The sequence below is a fragment of the Oryzias melastigma genome, linkage group LG5, assembly GCF_002922805.2.
Source record: "Oryzias melastigma strain HK-1 linkage group LG5, ASM292280v2, whole genome shotgun sequence".
Lineage (NCBI taxonomy): Eukaryota > Metazoa > Chordata > Actinopteri > Beloniformes > Adrianichthyidae > Oryzias > Oryzias melastigma.
The window spans coordinates 8,294,758-8,313,977 of NC_050516.1; the positions used below are offsets into that span (position 1 = coordinate 8,294,758).

At 35.8% G+C, this 19,220-nt stretch overlaps 2 protein-coding genes across 3 annotated transcripts in view; one reads left to right on the forward strand and one right to left on the reverse strand.

Moving 5' to 3' along the window:
- stx18 (syntaxin 18) overlaps nt 1-14,401 on the reverse strand; it is a gene marked incomplete at its 3' end in the record, with an annotated part of 27,022 nt that extends 12,621 nt beyond the window's left edge. The window contains 1 exon segment of the mRNA XM_024271024.2: nt 14,178-14,401. Coding sequence (XP_024126792.1) covers nt 14,178-14,369 — 192 coding nt within the window.
- Nucleotides 14,402-14,406: 5 nt separating this feature from the next.
- Nucleotides 14,407-18,824, forward strand: LOC112145664 (myb/SANT-like DNA-binding domain-containing protein 4). Of its 2 annotated transcripts, XM_024271025.2 has the most exons (4): nt 14,644-14,997; nt 15,082-15,214; nt 16,725-16,811; nt 18,448-18,824. In XM_024271025.2, the coding sequence occupies exons 1-4, from the start codon at nt 14,676-14,678 to the stop codon at nt 18,812-18,814; spliced, it is 909 nt and encodes a 302-aa protein (XP_024126793.1). In that variant the 5' UTR covers nt 14,644-14,675; the 3' UTR covers nt 18,815-18,824. The 2 variants fall into 2 exon arrangements, with proteins under 2 accessions (XP_024126794.1, XP_024126793.1); XM_024271026.2 differs by lacking the exon at nt 16,725-16,811 and having other exon boundaries at nt 14,407-14,997.
- The last annotated feature ends 396 nt before the right edge of the window (nt 18,825-19,220 follow it).

A 19,220-nucleotide genomic window follows, 5' to 3' on the forward strand; every position in this document is an offset into this window, starting at 1 on the left:
TAACTAATTTTTCCAGATTTGCGATTAATTACTTAATTTTTTAATCAATTCTCGGCCCTAAAACATATATATACACCGGTTTAGAATTATTACTAATCATAAATAGACAAATTTGTATTGGACATACAGCACATGATGCACTGAATCCCTTAAATGTGAAGCTTTGTCCAATTTTTGCTTAAAAAAAGGACTGGAAGTATATTTAAAAGATTTTGGTTTGTAAACTTCAAAGATCGGACTGAAGAGTAGGAGGTTAAGAGGTCAGGATGTCTGTCTCTAAATTTGAATTTTAAAATCAATTCTGAATTTAACTGGAACATAAGGAGTCTGGCTCCAGTTGAAACACTCGCTTCAGAGTTTGGACAATCTGCGTATGAGTTACGAAGCGTTAAAAAGCAAAACGAGAACGGTAATGCAGCTTTTTTCCCAGCAGGCAGCGCTACACCCTCAGCTTTGGAAGCTGCTGGACCAGAAAACAGTGGTGTGAGGAGGGAGCAGTCAAGACGGCTGCTCTGGGGGTTGAGCCGTCTCCTGTGTGTATACACTGCAGCTCAGATTCCCAGCACAACCTCCAGGGTTTGCAGGGGGTCAGAGGGATCAATTGCTCTTGTAACATAAGACCCTAAAAGAGCAAGTAATTCCTCAACAATGAGGGGGTGGCCTGGTGCACGCAGCTCTCCTCATGTGTGTGCAGAGCCGGGCTCGCCGTGCAGGCAGGAGGAGACAGTCTGCCGGGCTATATCTAATCTCGTCATCATCAAAGACCCCCACTTTACGTCCTCACTTTCTCCTTCCCCTCCAGCCCTGACTGAGCCCAAACAAACCATCAGGGGGGATTATTATGAGGAAGAAAAGAGAAACGGCTTCGCTAGCAGATCTCCAAAGAGCTCGGACGGCTTTTTTGTTTGGTTAGATCCAGGTAACTCTCAGGACTTGATGATGACTGCCCTGTTTTGGTTTAAGTCCCTGACTGCGTCCTGACCGTGGGCTATCCTCACTGACGCCACGCTCTGCTGTGGTTATGCATGCAGGCCGAAGACATAAAGGAAGCCTCAGTGAGGCGGACGGGGCCACATGTTGACTTTATTACCATGTTTATGTCTGACTCCCTAATGGGCCCAGTTTGTCTTCTCATGTCTGCTCAGAGAGGCTTTTGACAGCCTAATAAACAAATCAAAGCAAACTGAAGGATTAATATTCTAACCACCTCTCTTTTGATGAAAATAACCGGTTTTCAGGGATGTTTGGCCCTGAAGTGAAAATCCCTCAACACAAAATCATCATTAAAGATCATGACGGTTATAAAGCAATTAAAAAACAATTACATTTATAAAATCAAAACTAAATTATACAAGCCAAAATGTAAACAAAAATATTAGAAAAAAAAGATATGTCCAAAAAGCAAAGGAAAAATAGTAAAAGGCAGGTTATCATGGGACATCACTGATTGTTATTATACAGATTTAAAGAAATATCTTTCGTAGGAAGACATCACCACGTCGAGAAACTTCCAACTGAGAAGGTGAACAAATGTGATATCCCATAATGCCCCACGTTTCCTGTTTCTTGTTTTATTTTTTAGTATTTCATTTTAATTTCTGACAACATTCGTTTTCCAAACTGTTGCCTTTTTCTTTTGTTTCATTTGTATTTGCATTTTGCTCTTTTGGAATTAGTTTTGGTTTCTGGAATTTTGTTTTAATTTATAAAGATTTTTTTTTATTCCTCTGTTTTTTTTTATTTTACTTGTAATGATCTCTAATATATGTTTGCATTGAGGGATTTCCACTTCAGGGCTATGGAGCTAAATTGGGGCTAATATTGTTTGAAATCCAAATAAAACAAATGATAAAAAAATATTGGTGTTTGGCCAAAAAAATAAAATAAAATCTAAAATATTTTCAGCTTCAAATGTTCAAAACTTTTAAAAACAAAAATTTCTCATTTCAAAACTTTTTTTTCAGTTTTCAATTTCAAAACTTTCAGATTTGAAAATGGGAATAAAAAGAGTTGAAAGCGAATAAAAAAAGTAAATTAGAAAAAAGATTTGAAATTGAAATAATGAGTTTTGAAACCTAAGAAAAGAGAACATTTAAAATGGAAAATAATTAAGTTTATTTTAGAATAGCTAAAGGTTTTGGACATTTTAAAACACCAATATCTTTTTTAATTTGTTTTATTTGGGTTTCAAATAATATTGGCCCCAAATTAGCTCTGTACAGGGCCACTGTAGTTTCAGCTGTAATATAACAAACATGCAAAATCATGGAAATCCTTTGATTCACGGTTCTAATTTCCTAATTCTGTGAAATTCAAACGAAAATGTATCTGCCAGATTTCTATTACAAAATAACTGTTTAGCTTTAGCTAAACTTAAAATGGTTGGAGTTTTTTTTAATGTATCTTTCCCATTAAAAAGTAAAGCTTTTGGCTTTTAGAAAAAGGGCATAATAAAATAGATAATTTTATTGAATTTACACTTTTATTATGATTTTTTTATTTAACTTCAAATGATTTTTTAAAACTGAACTCTTAATCTTTTTATCACTTTGAATCAGAATTTCCTTTATTTTCATTCTCTGTACAACAAAATATGATGCTCCAAAGTCGCTGAAAAGAATATATATAATTCAAGATTAGAAATGAAAATAAGTTTTAAATATAAAAATGAAAAAAGGTCTAAAATATGAACATCCAGTGTTGCTGAAGGTGCTCGATTAGCTTGGTTATTTATTTTCCAGAAACTTCCTTGCTAAGCTGAAGCAGAATTTTTATTCTCTCAAATCCCGTTCAAGATGAATTCAAGCGCTCAGTTCTTGGTGTCCGCCTCAGCGTGGACCAGCAGGTGGACCGAGGGGCCGACCCCGGCACTCAAGAAGGTCTGCTGGTTACTTTTGGACCAACTTGAATGGACAGACAGTTGCGGAGCTCCTTTTTCAAAGGAGATGGCCTGATTTTGAAGATGAGTTTTATGTGGAACAGATGTAAAGGCCGAGGTGATCACATGCAGCTAATGAAGAACCTGAGGACCACACGACAACCTCACGACAAATCGACACAACGAGAACACAACCACGGAGACTCTGCTTTGACTTCGGCATCACAGGAAGCTTACAAGAAGAAATCCTAATCATTTCAAGTTTAAAATTATGTTACCTTCAGGTATTCTATAAGCTCACCTGAAAATAGATGAATTCCCTAAAAAAACTAATTTAGATTAATACTGAAATGTTTTTACAACATCAGGAAAAACAATGTTTTAAAGAGGACTTTTACTTTGAAATTGATGAATTTCAGCAGACGGGACCTAAACCTGAAAAAATGAAAGTAATTTTACAGAAAACAATCTGTTCTAATGATTTTTGCTCAGTAAACGGTGTTCTTTGTTCTGATTTTCCTACATTGAAAAGATGCCAGAAAAGTTTCCTCCAGTAAAATCAGAAAGTAAATGTGTGGTAATGTCTTGAGAGTCGTCGGCTGCAGCAGAAGTCTCTTTATCTGCTCTGATCTGCTGTGTTTATTTCTCAAACAACTTATCTGTGAAGATCTCATTGGTCCAGGAGGGTTCTGCAGCAGAAAAAACGTCCAAAAGGATCATCTGGACTTTGTTTTTTAGGTTGAAGACATTTCGTGTTTTTCTGCTTCAAAGTGAGGAATTTAAACCTTTATTTTCTAAATTAAATGATCACTGAATAAGTTCCAAAATGTTGAATCTGCGTTAAAAATTACCAATAAGACCAATACTGTGCAGAGAACTGACAGGAGTAAAAGACTGACTTAAAAAAAAAAAAAAAAAAAAAAAAACGGAATCAGATCAGCAGTAAAGAGACCATTACGCCCCAGAATTCTTTCAAATATTTCAGTATCATCAAACAGAAGCAAGTGAGCAACTCACAAGCTAAGAAGCTCTGGAACAATGCTAAATAAAGAAGGAATATGTACGCTAACTCTGTGATAAAGAAAAAGGAAAATCAACCAGTTTGTTTCAATATTTGCCCCCGAAATTTGAGTACAATATTAGGGCTGCCACGTTTAGTCGACTAATCGACGATTAAATTCATCGACAACTAATTTAATAGTTGATTATTTGTTACTTTATATTATATGGAGACAGAGTGTAGGAAAGTTGAAAGTTATAATGGCATTCTGCTAGCTTTTGGACTATTTTAGCATTTATAAAGGATTTTTAGGCTGTTTTGGAGTTTAGCTAATATTTCAGCTACATGCTAGCTGTTTTAGCTTATTTAGGATTGTTTTGTTTTTCAGGCTATTTTGATGTTTAGCTAATATTTCAGATGAACTTAGCTTAAGCTAACTTAAGCTTTTTTAAAGTTTTTTAGGCTGTTGTGGATTTGGCTAATATTTCAGCTACATGCTAGCTGTTTTTGCTAAGTTTTTTAGGTTAATTTGAGATTTAGCGATTGTTTCAGCTGCATGTTAACTGTTTAGGTTAGCTTAGGTTTTTCAGTATTTTAAGCTAATTTGGCATTTAAGTAATATTTTAGCTAGCTATCAGCTTCAGCGTTTTCAGTTACTAGCTTCTAACTATTTTCAGCTATCAATTTCAGCATCTTCACCTATCAGCACTAGCATCTTCAGCGGCCATATTCAGCTTACAGCATTCACACTAGCATTATTGCAGGTAATGCTATATATCTAGTTTATAATTATGGTAAAAATGTATGGTTTTAAAGTTTTAAAAATGTAGTTTTATTGTGTTCAATAAATGTTTATCTTGTCATCTTATCTTATCATTATTAAATATAATGTAGATTTTCTAACAATTCTCTAGATGTTGTCCAACTTGGCACTAAATTAATAGCAATTACTCAAAAAACATGAAGATTAAATCAATGTCAACCCTTAACTTGAGCTTTGCAGCTCTGCTCCAAGTCACATCTTGGTGCAGTTAATCTAAAAAGTTTCTATTTAAGATAACCTGCACAGCTCCTGCCGCCTTAACAGACCGCAGAACATCATCAAATACACTTCAAAATAAGGTCACCTTCTGCTTAAAGTGGTGCCTTCAGGCAGATGCTCGGGGTCCAGTAAAGCAAGGACAGCTCATGTCCTGCTGCATAAAATACACTAACACTGATAAATAAATAAATAAAATTAAAAACCGCAGCTGCAGAAACTGTGCAATGTTGGATGTTTGTGAAAAAACTAAAATTTTTAGAAGTATATTTAATATTATTGTTATTATTTTAACAATTTTAACACTGTTAAATGTACATTCCTGTTTAAATTACTGATACAACATATCAGGAGTTTTAAATTAATTACGGTTGTTATAATTTCTTGTTTTATTGACAAATCCAGGAGTGTCAAACTCAATCTCACTAGGGGGGATAATCCAAAACACATCTTATGTCGCAGGTAGAAGAAGATAAACATTTATTGAACACACTAAAACTACATTTTTAAAACTGTAACTTTTTAACATAATTATGAATAATTATGGAATATTATTCTAGAATAAATCAACTTAAACTTCAATTATTTTCAATATTTTACTTTTCACAAAAATATACTTCTCAAAATGGTTCAAGTTAAAAATAAGCTCAAGATAACATCAGGCTATGAATAACAATAATGTAAAATGATGTGCAGGGCCGGATAGAATTACCCAGAGGGCCGGATCCGGCCCCCGGGCCTTGACTTTGACACGTGGACTAACAGATGCACATATTTTGTATTAGTTGTAAACGATTCAGCTCTGACCACAGCACACTTTATTTTGTTGTACACATGACATAGACAAAAAGAGCCTTTTTAGATTTTGTTCTACACGTGTTGATAAGTAAAGTGCACCTTTTACATTTTGTTGCACACATAACAAGGACATCACTTTTTAAATTTTGTTGTACTTGTGACAATAAAACTGAAAACCCACATTTAAAATTTTGTTTTACACATGAGAATGACAATTGCAGCATCTATCTATCTATCAGGGCTGCCACGATTAGTGGACTAATCGACTATTAAAACAGTCAACGGCTATTTTAATAATTTTACTGATTTGTCGACTAATAAAACAATCTTTTGTGGCAGCCCTAAACTTAATCATTAGCTTTAAACTAACTAAAAATAGAGACAATTAAGATGATACTTTATTAAACTGTTAATGAATCGTACAGCTTATTTCCTTCATTAGTTTATGGGATTAATACAAAACATAAATTAAATGAGGTCGGCATCTGAAATAAGTAAATATTTAGAAAAAGTTTTGGTCTCACTGACTCAAATAATGAAAAAAGTAGATTTTTTGGTGCTGAACACTCACATTTTTGTTTAACTTTACTACACTCTGACTCCATATAATATAAAGTAACGATTAATCGACTATTAAATTAGTCGTCGATTAGTCGACTATCTATCCATCTCTGCTGTTTTTCTTTCACATTTCATTATTAAATATAATGTAGATTTTCTAACAAAACTGAAAATTAAAAAGTAATCCCTGTTGGTAAAAAGTCTCAAGAAAAGAATATTTTGAACACATCTAGTCTTTCAGAGTAAAGTTTTTCCAGGGAAGAGCCCCTCTGATAGCACAACATACTTTAGAGCGCTGGCTGATGGCCATACTTTTCAGCGTTTCAAAGAAAACACTGTGAGAAGGAGCCAATTTTGGAATACCAATACTTGAGGCACAGCGGGGAGCCAAGCACTATTTTCTACACCCAATTTAACAATTTAAGAATGACCTCCTCCATTTAAACTGGAGAGGGACAGCATGCTGCGGGGAGTGAGGAGGTGAGCGGTGAAATGGAGATCACAGCGGCCCCAGAACCAGCCCTTATGAGGTGAAGGATTCTCCGGGCCAAAGCCCATCCTGCACACACCGCTCCTCCGAGTCAATCAAAACCTCGTCTTTGAAAGAACTTACATTTCCTTTCTTGCTGTGCTGATTTTTGAGAAGAAAAAAAGTCTCATAAGACCACTGTGTATTTGTCAACTTTGATGTTTTCCTTCCATTTTTGCAAAGCCTCAATGGTAACATAGGAAGGAGAGTTATGCATGTCTTGAAGGGCACTCACATCTGTTTTGCATTAGGTGCCGACCGTCAACATTGTTACTGGGGACCTAATTTAATATTTTCTCTGTTTTGATCTTCCACCTTTAATCACTGGCTCTTGGGAGGATCGGCTTTCCCCAGAAATTGTTTGAGAGCCGAAAGAAAATGTTATTGTAGCATGTTTATGGAATCATACATGGAAAGAGGCGACGCTGGCAAGAAAAAAACGCCGCTCACGTCAGGGTGCATAGAGAGGAATGGACAGAAAGTTTGGAGAGAGGTGGATGAAAACCGCGACTTAACTTTAAACAGTCCAGACATTCCAGACTTGCAACTTCAATTTCTACAAAAACGGTTCAGTGAGATGGTCTGAGATGATAGCTCCAGCATGAGGGAGACAGCGGGAGGTTAGCGGGGTGAGGGGGGGCAGAGGCCAGGCACCACAGGGTAGGTATGAGTTTCTATTGAATCAGCAGCACAGCTTTTATTAAACTGCCGCATTTACTGCTGATGCAAACGTACATGGCAAAAACGAGGCTGTGGAGAGGTGGTGCGGACCTTCTCGTGTCGTCTTCAGACTGATGGTTGGTGACATTTAAGATTTGACCCCCCCGTGGGAAACGTGAAAGTGGTTCTTCAAGGTTCTTTTGAAGACATCTGCATTCCCCAAACTTTTTCTTGTGAGGGCCACATAACTGTTTTCTTCTCTAATGTGAGACTGGGTCGGTTTGTAAGCTAAGACAAAAAGTGTAACAATCACAGCCTTAACGTAAGCATTTACGGTTTTCCAGAAAGCCTCACAAATTTTAAATAATGCATTTCTGCAATCTTCATATAAAAAATAATCCTAAAACAGTTTAAAACTAGATATGTTGCATTACCTGCGATAATGCTAGAGTGAATGCTGTACGCTGAATGTGGCCGCTGAAGATGCTGAAATTGAAAACTAAAACGGCGTAGCAAATAGCTGAAAACGCTGAAGTTGATAGCTGAAATGGCTGAAGCTTTAGTGAAAACATTAAAGCTGATAGCCAGCTAAAATATTAGCAAAATGCCGAATTAGCCAAAAAACAAAAAAAAAATTAAATTAGCAGAACACCAAGCATGCAGCTGAAATATTAGCTAAATCCCAAAATAGCCTAAAAAATAGAGAAAAAGCCAAAATTTGCCCCAAAAAATTGCCAAAAAAGCTAGCATGTAGATCAAATATAAAAAAAATTGTAAAATGTCTAATTTTGCCAAAACAGCTAGAATAAAGCTAAATTATTAGCTAAACCAAAATAGCCTAGAAATCCTTAGTAACTGCCAAAAGAGTCGAAAAACCAAGCATAAAAAGAGCTGAATGTTTTAATAGCTGAAAGAACTATAGAGCTATAGACATCCAAAAAACATTTCGGAAGAAAAATGATAATAAAGCAAAAAAATCAACCACTATTAAACAAATGAATAGTCTATCCTCTCTCATCATAGTTCAGACTGCAGAGGTATGGAATAAAAGTCACGTTCTATGTGGTTCTCGATCTGCATTTCTGATTGTGTGTAGGGGGCTGGGCCAAATATGGAGGTGGGCCTGATCCGGCCTGCGGGCCGCAGTTTGGGGACCTCTGGTGTAGACAAGTCACATAAATACCTGCTGGGGTAGAGTCAAGGCAGTGTTGCCCTGTGGACAAAAGGTACACACTGATAGGATCTAATCCATTCATCAAAAAATGAATTATGTTCAGATTAGTAATACTTGTTGATATTTCAGAGAACAGTTTATTTTCCCAAACAGGGATTTTACTTGTATATATATATATATATATATATATATATATACATATATACACACACACACATGCAACATTCAATACTAAGAGCTTAAAAATCCCTTAAAAGCCAAAGTTTCTCCATGATGCACTTTTTAGATTAAGGAAGTATGTATACATGTGCATGTGTAAAGGAAATACGTACATGTCTGTAGGTCTGCAGACGTGTATGAAAGTTTCTGTAGTCAAAACTTCTGTGTATATGAAGGCCATGTCGTCCTGCCGCTACGTAAAATTTGGGTAATTTTGGCCTTTTGTGATGATGCATGGCATAGGTAATTCAGTAGTCAAAGGTTTCCTGTAGGTCTTCAGCAGATTGAAACAGACTGTAGCTGCTGTTGTGGTCCATTCTTCCATGCAGATCTTCTCAACAGTTGTGATGTTTTGGGCTTGTGTTCATTAGGGCTATTAAAATAGTCGACAAGTAATTTAATAGTCAATTAGTCGTTACTTTATATATTATATGGAGTCAGAGTGTCGTAAACATAAAAGTTATAATGGCATTATTCTGGCCTTTTGGACTATTTTGGCATTTATTAGGGATTTTTAGGCTATTTTGGAGTTTAATATTTCAACTACATGCTAGCTATTTTGGCTAATTTAGTTTTTTTTCTTTAATTAGGCTAATTTGGAGTTTAGCTAACATTTCAGCTACATGCTAGCTGTTTTGGCTAACTTATGCTTTCTTCATTTTTTTGTGGCTAATTTGGGATTTAATTAATATTTTAGCAAGCTATCAACTTCAGTGTTTTTGAGCTGTTCAAAATTTTTGGTTGGTTGAGAAATATGTGGTTTATGCAAATTTGACATAATTTAAGTGCGATTACTACGTAAATCTTATGCAACTGTGCGTGATTATGCACATATTTGTGGATTTCCATGACCATTCTAGGAATTTCCACAAATGTCAAACAAAATTTTAATGTACAAAATATTGCTGCATAATTTTTATGTTTTTGCACATATCACTTCAAAATTACGCAATTGACACACAAATCACTAATAAATTGCCTATAAATAGTGCAATAGTCCTGCATGGTTCATAGACGGCACGCGTATTGAGTGACCAACATTAAAAATCCGATTTTCACCCCTCAAGCAGTCTACACGCCGGGTCGACTCCCATCTTGGCGGGATCCCCACTCCAGGTGGGCTGCCTCGACTGGCGCCTATCAGCTGACTTAGAACTGGTGTGGACCAGGGAAAAAACTAAAACAAAGCATCGCGAGGGCCCACGGCGAGTGCTGATGTGCTGACACGATATGATTTCTGCCCAGAGTCTCTGAATGTCAAAGTGAAAAAATTCAATGAAGCGCGGGTTTACGTGTTCTTTGCCTGGCTCATTCGTTATTCCTCCCGAGGTTTTAACGAGTTTCCTTTTCATTTTAACGTGTTTCATCTGTGAAAATGTTACGCCATAAAAAGACAACTTTTTTCATTTTTTCTACATATATTCATGTATAACCAATTTTCAACCGTAGTGGAAAGTAGCGCAACTTTTAGTGGATGTTTGAGAGTTTGTTTGTGGCATTGACTGTAGATAAGAACTGGACCGAGACAACTATTTCTTAGCGGCTCTTTTAGTCAGAATAAACATGTTTGCTCTGATAAAATTTTTTGATAATCCTAATTTTTTCATGATATTTTTTCTGTAGTTCAAGTTACCCAAGTTATAAACTGGCCAATCATATGCCTCAACTAAAGTAGTTGATTTCAGTCAAACATTCTGAGTCCCGTTTCAAGTAGTAGGGGTGTGGCCTTCTAACAAGCTCACTCCTGATTGGCGAGAGTGGTTTCCATGGAAACTGACTCACACCGACTCAGACCAATCACTGCTTACCGATGACGTCTGGCTCCAACATGGAAGTTTCCGTGTTTTTACAGCAACAAAAGGTCAACTGAATTGTATGGAGTTAATTTGGGGCCATTATTATTTGAACCCCAAATAAAACAGATCAAAATTTATTTTTAATGTTTGGCCAAAAAAAAATTTAAATGTCCAAAAGTGAAAGTGAAAAAAAAAATTGAAACTGGAAAAAAAAGTTTTGAAATGAACATTTTGAGTTTTTAAACTATAAAAAATTCAACATTTAAAGCTGAAAATAATTAAGTTTTCTTTTAGAATAGTGCTGGGGGATATGATGATATATATCATTTTGGCGATAGAAAAGTGTCTATCGTCCCATTTCTCCTCTATCATTTATATTGTTTTTAAGCTAATTTGATCAATTATTACGCCAAATATATGTCATTATCAGACCCTCAAGGACTTTGCGCGATTTATTGGACATCCTGCAACTTTTTATTTTCACCACAACGTCACCAATCTACCGTGACAACAGTCATGGATGACGACGCAGCTTCATGACCGGGAGTCGTGCTCTCTTTTATTTTCTTTTTCCTCTTCAAGACGTGCGTGAACGGTCACCCTGTAGGAAGGGTGGCGGTTCCTTGCGCGCAAACATGCACCCGGCGGAGTGAAGGTGCTGCTTGCAAACGTGCACGTGGCGGGGTGCAGGTGTGCTGCACGCAAATGTGCACGCGTGTGGGGGGTGAATGAAGGTACCCTGACTCTGGACATTTTGAACCTTTCCACTTTCTGTGGTGAACATAGAGATCTGAGGATTGATCTGATTATGCTGTTTTTTAAAGTTTATAATTTTTCACTGGAAAATGTCATTTTATTCTAAATGTTTAAATCAACACACAAATATTTGTGTTATTATGAGCAGAGAGGACCAAAAGATCATAGTGTGTTTCACAGTTCTAGTCAAGTTAAATGACAGCACAGCATCATTGTATATAGTGTTGATGAAGTATTTTCTTAGTGCAGGTGTCGCAATAAAAAAAGAGTTAAAATGAGAATGTGAAGTTTATTTCATAATTAACATTTTAGGCGCTTTTCAAAACAATATTATAGTAAAAACATCGCAACTTTTGACGCAACTTTTCACAAAAGCTGCCACAACATCAGGCATATTTCAAGAGAATAGTTGATAATATACTTTAATGTAGTATATCGTGATATATATCGTATCCTGATATAAAATATTTTATATTGTGATATACATTTTTCCCATATTGCCCAGCACTATTTTAGAATTTTAAAAAGTTTCTGACATTTAAACATTTTTTTTTGTCCAAACACCAATATTTTTTTTATTTAGGTTTCAAATAATATTGGTCTTAATTTAGCTCCGTAGAATTGACTTAACTTGGTTGAAGCCGGATGTCAACCACTCTCTATTCTAAGATACAAATCCTCACATGAGTTGTCAACATATTGTTTAGAAAAAAAAAAAGAGAAAAATAACAAAAGGTCCCAACTATCCATAGTAGCATTATAACCACGCGTCCCTTGGTGGAAACGCGGCTACAGCACTGTTTGATCCTCTTCCAATGCCGTAAAATACTGAAATCTTGACAGTTGGTGCAGTCCCACCCACAACTAATTTCTAATCACTCTTCTCTAAATTCCCATCAAACCTTTGTTTACACTTTCTCCCTCAAGATCGTATCACCTCAGAAGCCCAAGCTAACATTACTAACTGTAGAAAAAAACAACAGCAAGAAAGATCAATGCTGCCACAAAACTGCAGCTGTACAATTTTGATCCAGATTCTAGCTCAGACGAGGAAAATGAAGACGTTAATGGATCTATTTGTCTGCATCATAATTCAAGTGAAGGGAGACTTCGCCCCCCTATGACGGTCAGACACCGACGTTTTTTCAAACCGTGGGTATTAATCTGCTCTTCTGCCAACACAATTTGAATTAAGAAATACTTCAAGTTTTGAACTTTAAACTATTTTATATACATCCTCCACCATCATAAGAAAAATGCTTCAAGAACAGATAAAAAAAACATTTTTCAGTGGAGAGGCTCCTTAAGGAAAAAAAAGTATTAAGATTTGAATGTAACTAAATGGCAACATTAGATTTTCCACCAGGCATTATCAGCCATCAGTGTGGACTGGCATGTCGATTTTTCGCGTTATTGATCGTTTGTTTGTTTTTTTTTTATAAAAATTATTTTACATAAACATTTAGTGCTTTAGTGTTTTTCCTAAATACTTTGCCAATAAATAATAATCCCTTTAGATATCATTCCTCACCTAATGGTGTTGAGGTCAACTTTGGGAAACATGTTTTAGTGCTACATTTAAAACAGTGCAGTACTCTTATTTCAAATAATTGAACAACAGAGTATGTAGAGTTGAAATAATCTAATAATGTTTGTGTTTGTACAAGGCACATGTGTCAAAGTCAAGGCCCTCCAAATAATTTTATTTTATTAATGGTAAAATGTTATCTTGCGATTATTTTTAACTTGTATAATTGTGAGAAATATATATATTTTAGGGAGAGTAAAATGTTGGAAGCCATTTAAGGTTTAAGTTGATTTATTCTGGAATAATATACCTGACATTTTATTTTCTATAATTATGTTAAAAAGTTATGGCTTTAAAGTTTTAAAAATTGTCATTCTGCTAGGTTCTTGGACTATTTTGGCATTTACTAAGATGTTTTAGGCTACTTTGGAGTTTAGCTAATATTTTAGCTAAATGCTAGCTGCTTTGGCTAATTTAGACGCCTTTCTTCTTCTTCTTCTTCTTTTTCGTTTTTTAGGCTGTTTTGGAGTTCAGCTAAAATTTCAGCTACATTCTACATTTTGGGTAATTTGTTGTTTTTTTTTTTTGTTTGTTTGGTTTTTGTTTTTTATGCTATTTTGGAGTGTAGTTGTTTTTTCAGCTACATTCTGGCTATTTTGGCAAACCTAAATTATGTTTTTGGGTTTGTTTTTCAGGTTAATTTGGTATTTAGCTAATATTTTAGCTGGCCATCGGCTTCAGCTTTTTCAGCTTCTGCGTTTTTAGCTATCATTTTCAGCACCTTCAGCTATCAGCATTAGCATCTTCACCGGCCAAATTCAGCTTACAGCATTCACAATAAGATTATTGCCTGTAATGCTAAATATCTAGTTCATAATTATATTAAAAAGGTTACAGTTAAAAAAATGTTTTAGAGTGTTCAATAAACAATAACTCTGTTCCGTCCGTGACCAAAGGTGTGTGTTGGCCCCTTGACACCCCGGTACAAGGTGGTATTATTAAAAATAGCAACTTTTCTATTGAAACAAACCACTATCACCTGCTCTGAAGAAATGACAATATAAACGACAATATAAACCGCTAAAATTGGTTGTAATTATAAGTTTTAGTGGGGGTAAGTAAAAATTTTTAAATGTGTTTCTCTTAAAAACGGCAAAGTTCTATCGCCGTAGTTGAGATTTTTCATCATTAAAAACGAGCTAGCAGACCATGCTATAGCTAGCTGAGGTAAACACTCACCACTTCTTTCGCTCTCTGGGAGAAGCCGCTCTTCGTTCTGCTTCTTTTGAAAATCTCATCTTTCGTCGAGTCGAACCCGATCCCTATCGCCTTGTTTCTGGTCTTCACGGTCTTCACGCTGGCTTTGAAAAGTAGAGTTATGTCCACAGCCATTTCTCTGAATGCGCCGCTGTAAACAAAACGACACGTCATCAGCGAGTGACGTCATCATGCTGAGACGCCAGCTGCGGATTTTTCCCTCAAAAGAACAAAAGCCTTTCGTTTTGCCTTAAACGGGTTGCTTCGATTACTATTTCTTATTGAATCAACATTAAATATGACAAAAAAGCAATATTTTAATTGTTTTATTTTGAATAAGGTCGAGTATAAAGGAAAAGAACATAAGAAAGAACTAATCTGAAATGATGCTATATTTCAAGTGTTAAGGGATAGTCGTCTTGAGCAAAATCTAATGCCTTTTCCGTCTTGAGTTTCTATTTTGTTTGATGCGTGGTTTTAATGGTTGTTGTTATGTGTTTTTCTTCAACACAAATGACTTCAAAGCAGGAGAAGAGCTTGACCAGCAGGAAGAGAAAACCCAACTGGACCGACGAGGAGAGCCTTCTTCTGGCTCAGCTGATTCAGAAAAAGCAGAACATAGTCAGAGGGAAGCCAAGCACCGGAGTGTATTTTCAAGACAAGAGGCTTGCCTGGAAGGAGATAGTCCAAGCCATTAATGAGGCTTTTCCACATGTTCAGCGCACAGTTCACGACTGCAACAAAAAATGGGAAAACCTTCTTGCAAAGGCAAGGGTGGAAATTAAGCGACAGTCTAATAAAGGTCAGGAAATTGTAATTTATTGTTAATATTGAAGAATGCTGTTATTCTGACTCACACACTTTTGTTTTCTTTTTTTATTCACAGAAGAAGAGATGTTATTTGAGAAGCTCAGTGCCGTAACACAGATAGTTATTTCTGTGCTGAACCTCCCAGAGAAGAAAGTGCAGAAAACCAAGAAGATTTACCACAAAGTGATATATGACAGCACAAATAAGAGGTAACACTTTTTTCTCAACCCATTCCTTTAAAGACCCACTCTGATAAAAAAAAAAAAATGCTATTTTTACCATGTCATTGTAGTTTTTTTTCTCATTATGGGAGAAATATATAAAGAAAACAAATAGTAGTTTTTATTTTGTCAAATAGTTTTTTGTTTTTTTTTTCTAGTCAAATTGTTGTGAATAGACCCTTTTCATGGTGACGTCAGACACAATGTCGACAGGGCCGTCAACATGATACGCAACTTCCGGTAATTGGATTTAGACCGGGTAACGAAAGAACTGAATGCTGTTTAACACAATTTTACATAAATAACAAAAGGTAACCTTATCAATATCAACAGAAAAATATGCTATATTTATTTAATGAATGTCCTGCTGAACTGTATTTTCATTTCCTGTCTTAGATCGTTCACAAATCTAAATACAAATTTGAATAATCTTCCAATATTGGATGTTTTATTGAAAATATCAACCTTTCATTGAGCAGATATTATTCTAACTGGTTCTATTCTGGCTGATGTTATTTACACATATTTTAAGTGCGATCAGCACAAAAGCTGATAGAAATTCATGTTTTCCACATTTAATACCTTCAGCAAAGACGCACATCTCTGCATTACCCGTAGACATTTTTATCACTTCCCAGGATAATTTACTTTTTGTTCTACTGCATATTTTAGGGGATAATTCTAAAAACAGGAATAGTTTGGTTCAGTGAAAATGTTCAGAGCAGCTATTGAGACACGTAGTTTCAGCTTTCAAAATAAGAGCGGCTAAGTAAAAAAAGAATCTCTCGGTGAGTGTGTTTTATAACATTTGGTGAAAACAGTCACTTTTGTGCTTTTTTGGCAACAGTTTTAATTAGTTTGATAATTTTTATCTGTATTTTCCCACAGATCAGACACAGTTATTATCAAAAAAAAGAGTGATGTTAGAACCACGGCTGAGCTAACAGCAGCTCACTGACCGCAGTAGAAAACATTACAACAGGAATAAGTTTGACTTTAATGTCAGACACTCTGGAATTGTCTGACTTTAGATCTGTTTACAGGATTATGTGAGAACGGAAATTTAGACAGAAAAGATCTTTTGCAGCTCCACGTCTCATAGACAAAGCTAATGCTAGTGTTAGCACAGATTAAGAGAATAAAATCATAATTACCTTCATAATCAAACAAGCAGCATCCACTAACTCCAGAGCCACCTGTGGCTCTTTTACCCAACCACATTAGTTCACTGGTTAAAGAAGAATAAAATAATAGTGATTTTTAAAATTACTAAATTAGCATTGATTTTATTTAGATTAGCTAAATTTATAAATGTATGGCTGAGATGCACCTAGAAGTAAGATAAACCAGGTTTTTACATCTTCGCTGGCCCCACACGGCTTTGTTTTCTCAACACTTTGCTCAGAATGCTTAGATTTCAAACAAAAGTCACCAAAAACCTAAGGTACAACAAGATGAAATCTCACTTTTTTCTTACGTTTTTTGAAACCTTTCATAGGAGTGCATTAGCTCCAGTGGGGGTGATCCTGTCCGGCACATTGGTGTCTTTTATTTTGAAAGGACTTCATAAAAACTTCTGTCAAAAGTAAGAAAAAAAACAATTTCATATTTAGAAAAATCCCTTTTTCTCTTTACATTTTGCCTTTATTCAATAAAAAAATCACATTTATCATAAAAGTTACAAAGCAAAGCAATAAGAAAAAGGCCCAATTGGCTGTTTTTTTACTGCTAAAGGTTGCAGACCCCAGTCCTAGAAAATTGTATTATTTTGGCTAAAAGCGACATAATCCTAGTTAGGGGTGCATTAAACGATTATTTTAATAGTCGACTAATCAGGTCATGGACAAAGTGGATGTGTAGCACACATCTAAACCATCATTAGCTTTAAACTAAGTAAAAACTATATATATAATTGCCTGCAATAATCCTAGTGTGAATGCTGTAAGCTGAATTTGGGCACTGAAGATGCTAGTGCTGATAGCTGAAGAGGCTGAAATTGATAGCTAAAAATGCTGAAGCTGATAACCAGCTAAAATATTAGCTAAATGCCAAATTAGCCAAAAAAAACTGAAAAAAGTTCAAGTTAGCCAAAACAGTTACCATGTAGCTTAAATATTAGCTAAATTCAAAAACAGCCTTAAAAAAAACTTAAATTGGCCAAAACGGTTATTGAAGCTGATATATTAGCTAAATTCCAAGATAGCTTAAAAAACTGAAAAAAGCTTAAGTTAGCCAAAACAGCTAGCAGGAAGCTGAAATATTAGCTAAACTCCAAAATTAGCCTAAAACTGCTTTAAAAAAAATCCTAAATTAGCTAAAATAGCTAGCACGTTGCTGAAATATTAGCTAAGCTCCAAAACAGACTGAAAAAACTTACAAAATAGTCCAAAAAGCTAGAATAATGGCATTATAACTTTCAACATTACAACATACCGACTCCAAATAATATAAGTTAACGACTGATCGACTGTTAAGATTAAGATTAAGAAAAAAAAAACCTTTATTTGTCCCACAATGGGGAAATTGCAATATGCAACAGCACAGGTACAGAGATAGGTGAGAGGATAAAAATAAAATAAAATATACATTGTAAAGAGCTAAGACGATGAATATACAAAGAATAATCAGTAATATATAGCATATATACAGCTATTGCACAGTCAAGTGGTCAATAATTAAGGGTAATAAATTGTGTTGTACAGAGTTCCGGATATTGCACATGGTGATCAGAATTGTTGGTTGTACAATCTGACAGCCGCAGGAAGGAAAGATCTCCTGAATCTCTCCTTCACACACCGAGGGTGGAGCAGCCTGCCACTGAAGCTGCTCTCCAGGGCAGACAGAGTCTCCTGCATGGGGTGGGACTTTGTCCAGCATTGACGTCAGTCTCTGCAGGACCCTCCTGTCCCCCACCTCCCGCACTGAGTCCAGAGAGCAGCCCAGGACAGAGCTGGACTTCCTGATGACTCTGTCCAGCTTCTTCCTGTCCTTCTATTAAATTAGTCGTCAACTATTTTAATAGTCGATTAGTCGACTAATTGTGGTAGCCCTAATCCTAATTAAAAGACCACTGGGGACACTTTGAAAATTGATTTTTGAAGTGGGACTTTAACCTGTTCAATTTTTACAATTGTTTCATTAGTTATGTTATAAATAAATTAATGTTTGAATTGACTGAAAATTGTCATTCAAATATCTTCCGTTTTATCCTCCTGTTATAGTGATGATGGTAAGTCCACAGCTGAGGATATCACAAGCAAGCAGGCACTGATAGAGGTCGAACTGTCAGATCCGGAGCTGGATCCAGATCCAAGCATCACTCCGGAACACGAAACGGCCTCGACAAACGCTCCCAACTCCCCAGCAAGGCAGCCGGGTAGTCCTGATGCTGAAGTCCTCAGCGATTCGGATGTCCAAAGCCCCTGTTCCTCCTCTTCCTCACCACCGCGCAGACCTGCTGCTCAGCAGGAGAAATTTGATCTGGAAATGTCTGTACTGAGAAGACAAGACAAAATTCTCAGGCTGCAGGAGGAGTATTACACACTTAAAATAAAGCTGCTGAAGAGTAAAATCAAAGAACTCTCTTAAGAAAACTGAACTGACCGAGGTTTGTTCATTTCTGACCCCCAGTTAATGAACAATAATCCTCCTGAGCTGCACATCAGACCTGAACATCAACTGGAGATTTACTTTTTTTAGAATGAGTTTTAATACTTAGTGGTTAGAGGCAATTATTATGTTGTGGTTGTTTATTTATTGTGTCTAATTTATTTATATGTACTTTATTGCCTTTTATGGTTATTTTTTATTTGTGATCTTAATTTGCTAAGTTTAAAATTTTATTTGTATTCTTCTTTTTTATGTAAGACCTGTTTGTTCCCCAACGTTGTTGTAAAGCAGGGGTCCCAAAACCTTTTCTTGTGAGGGCCACATAACTTCTTTTCTTCTCTGACGGAGGGGGCGGGGTCAGTTTGTAGGCTAACAGAAGAGGTGT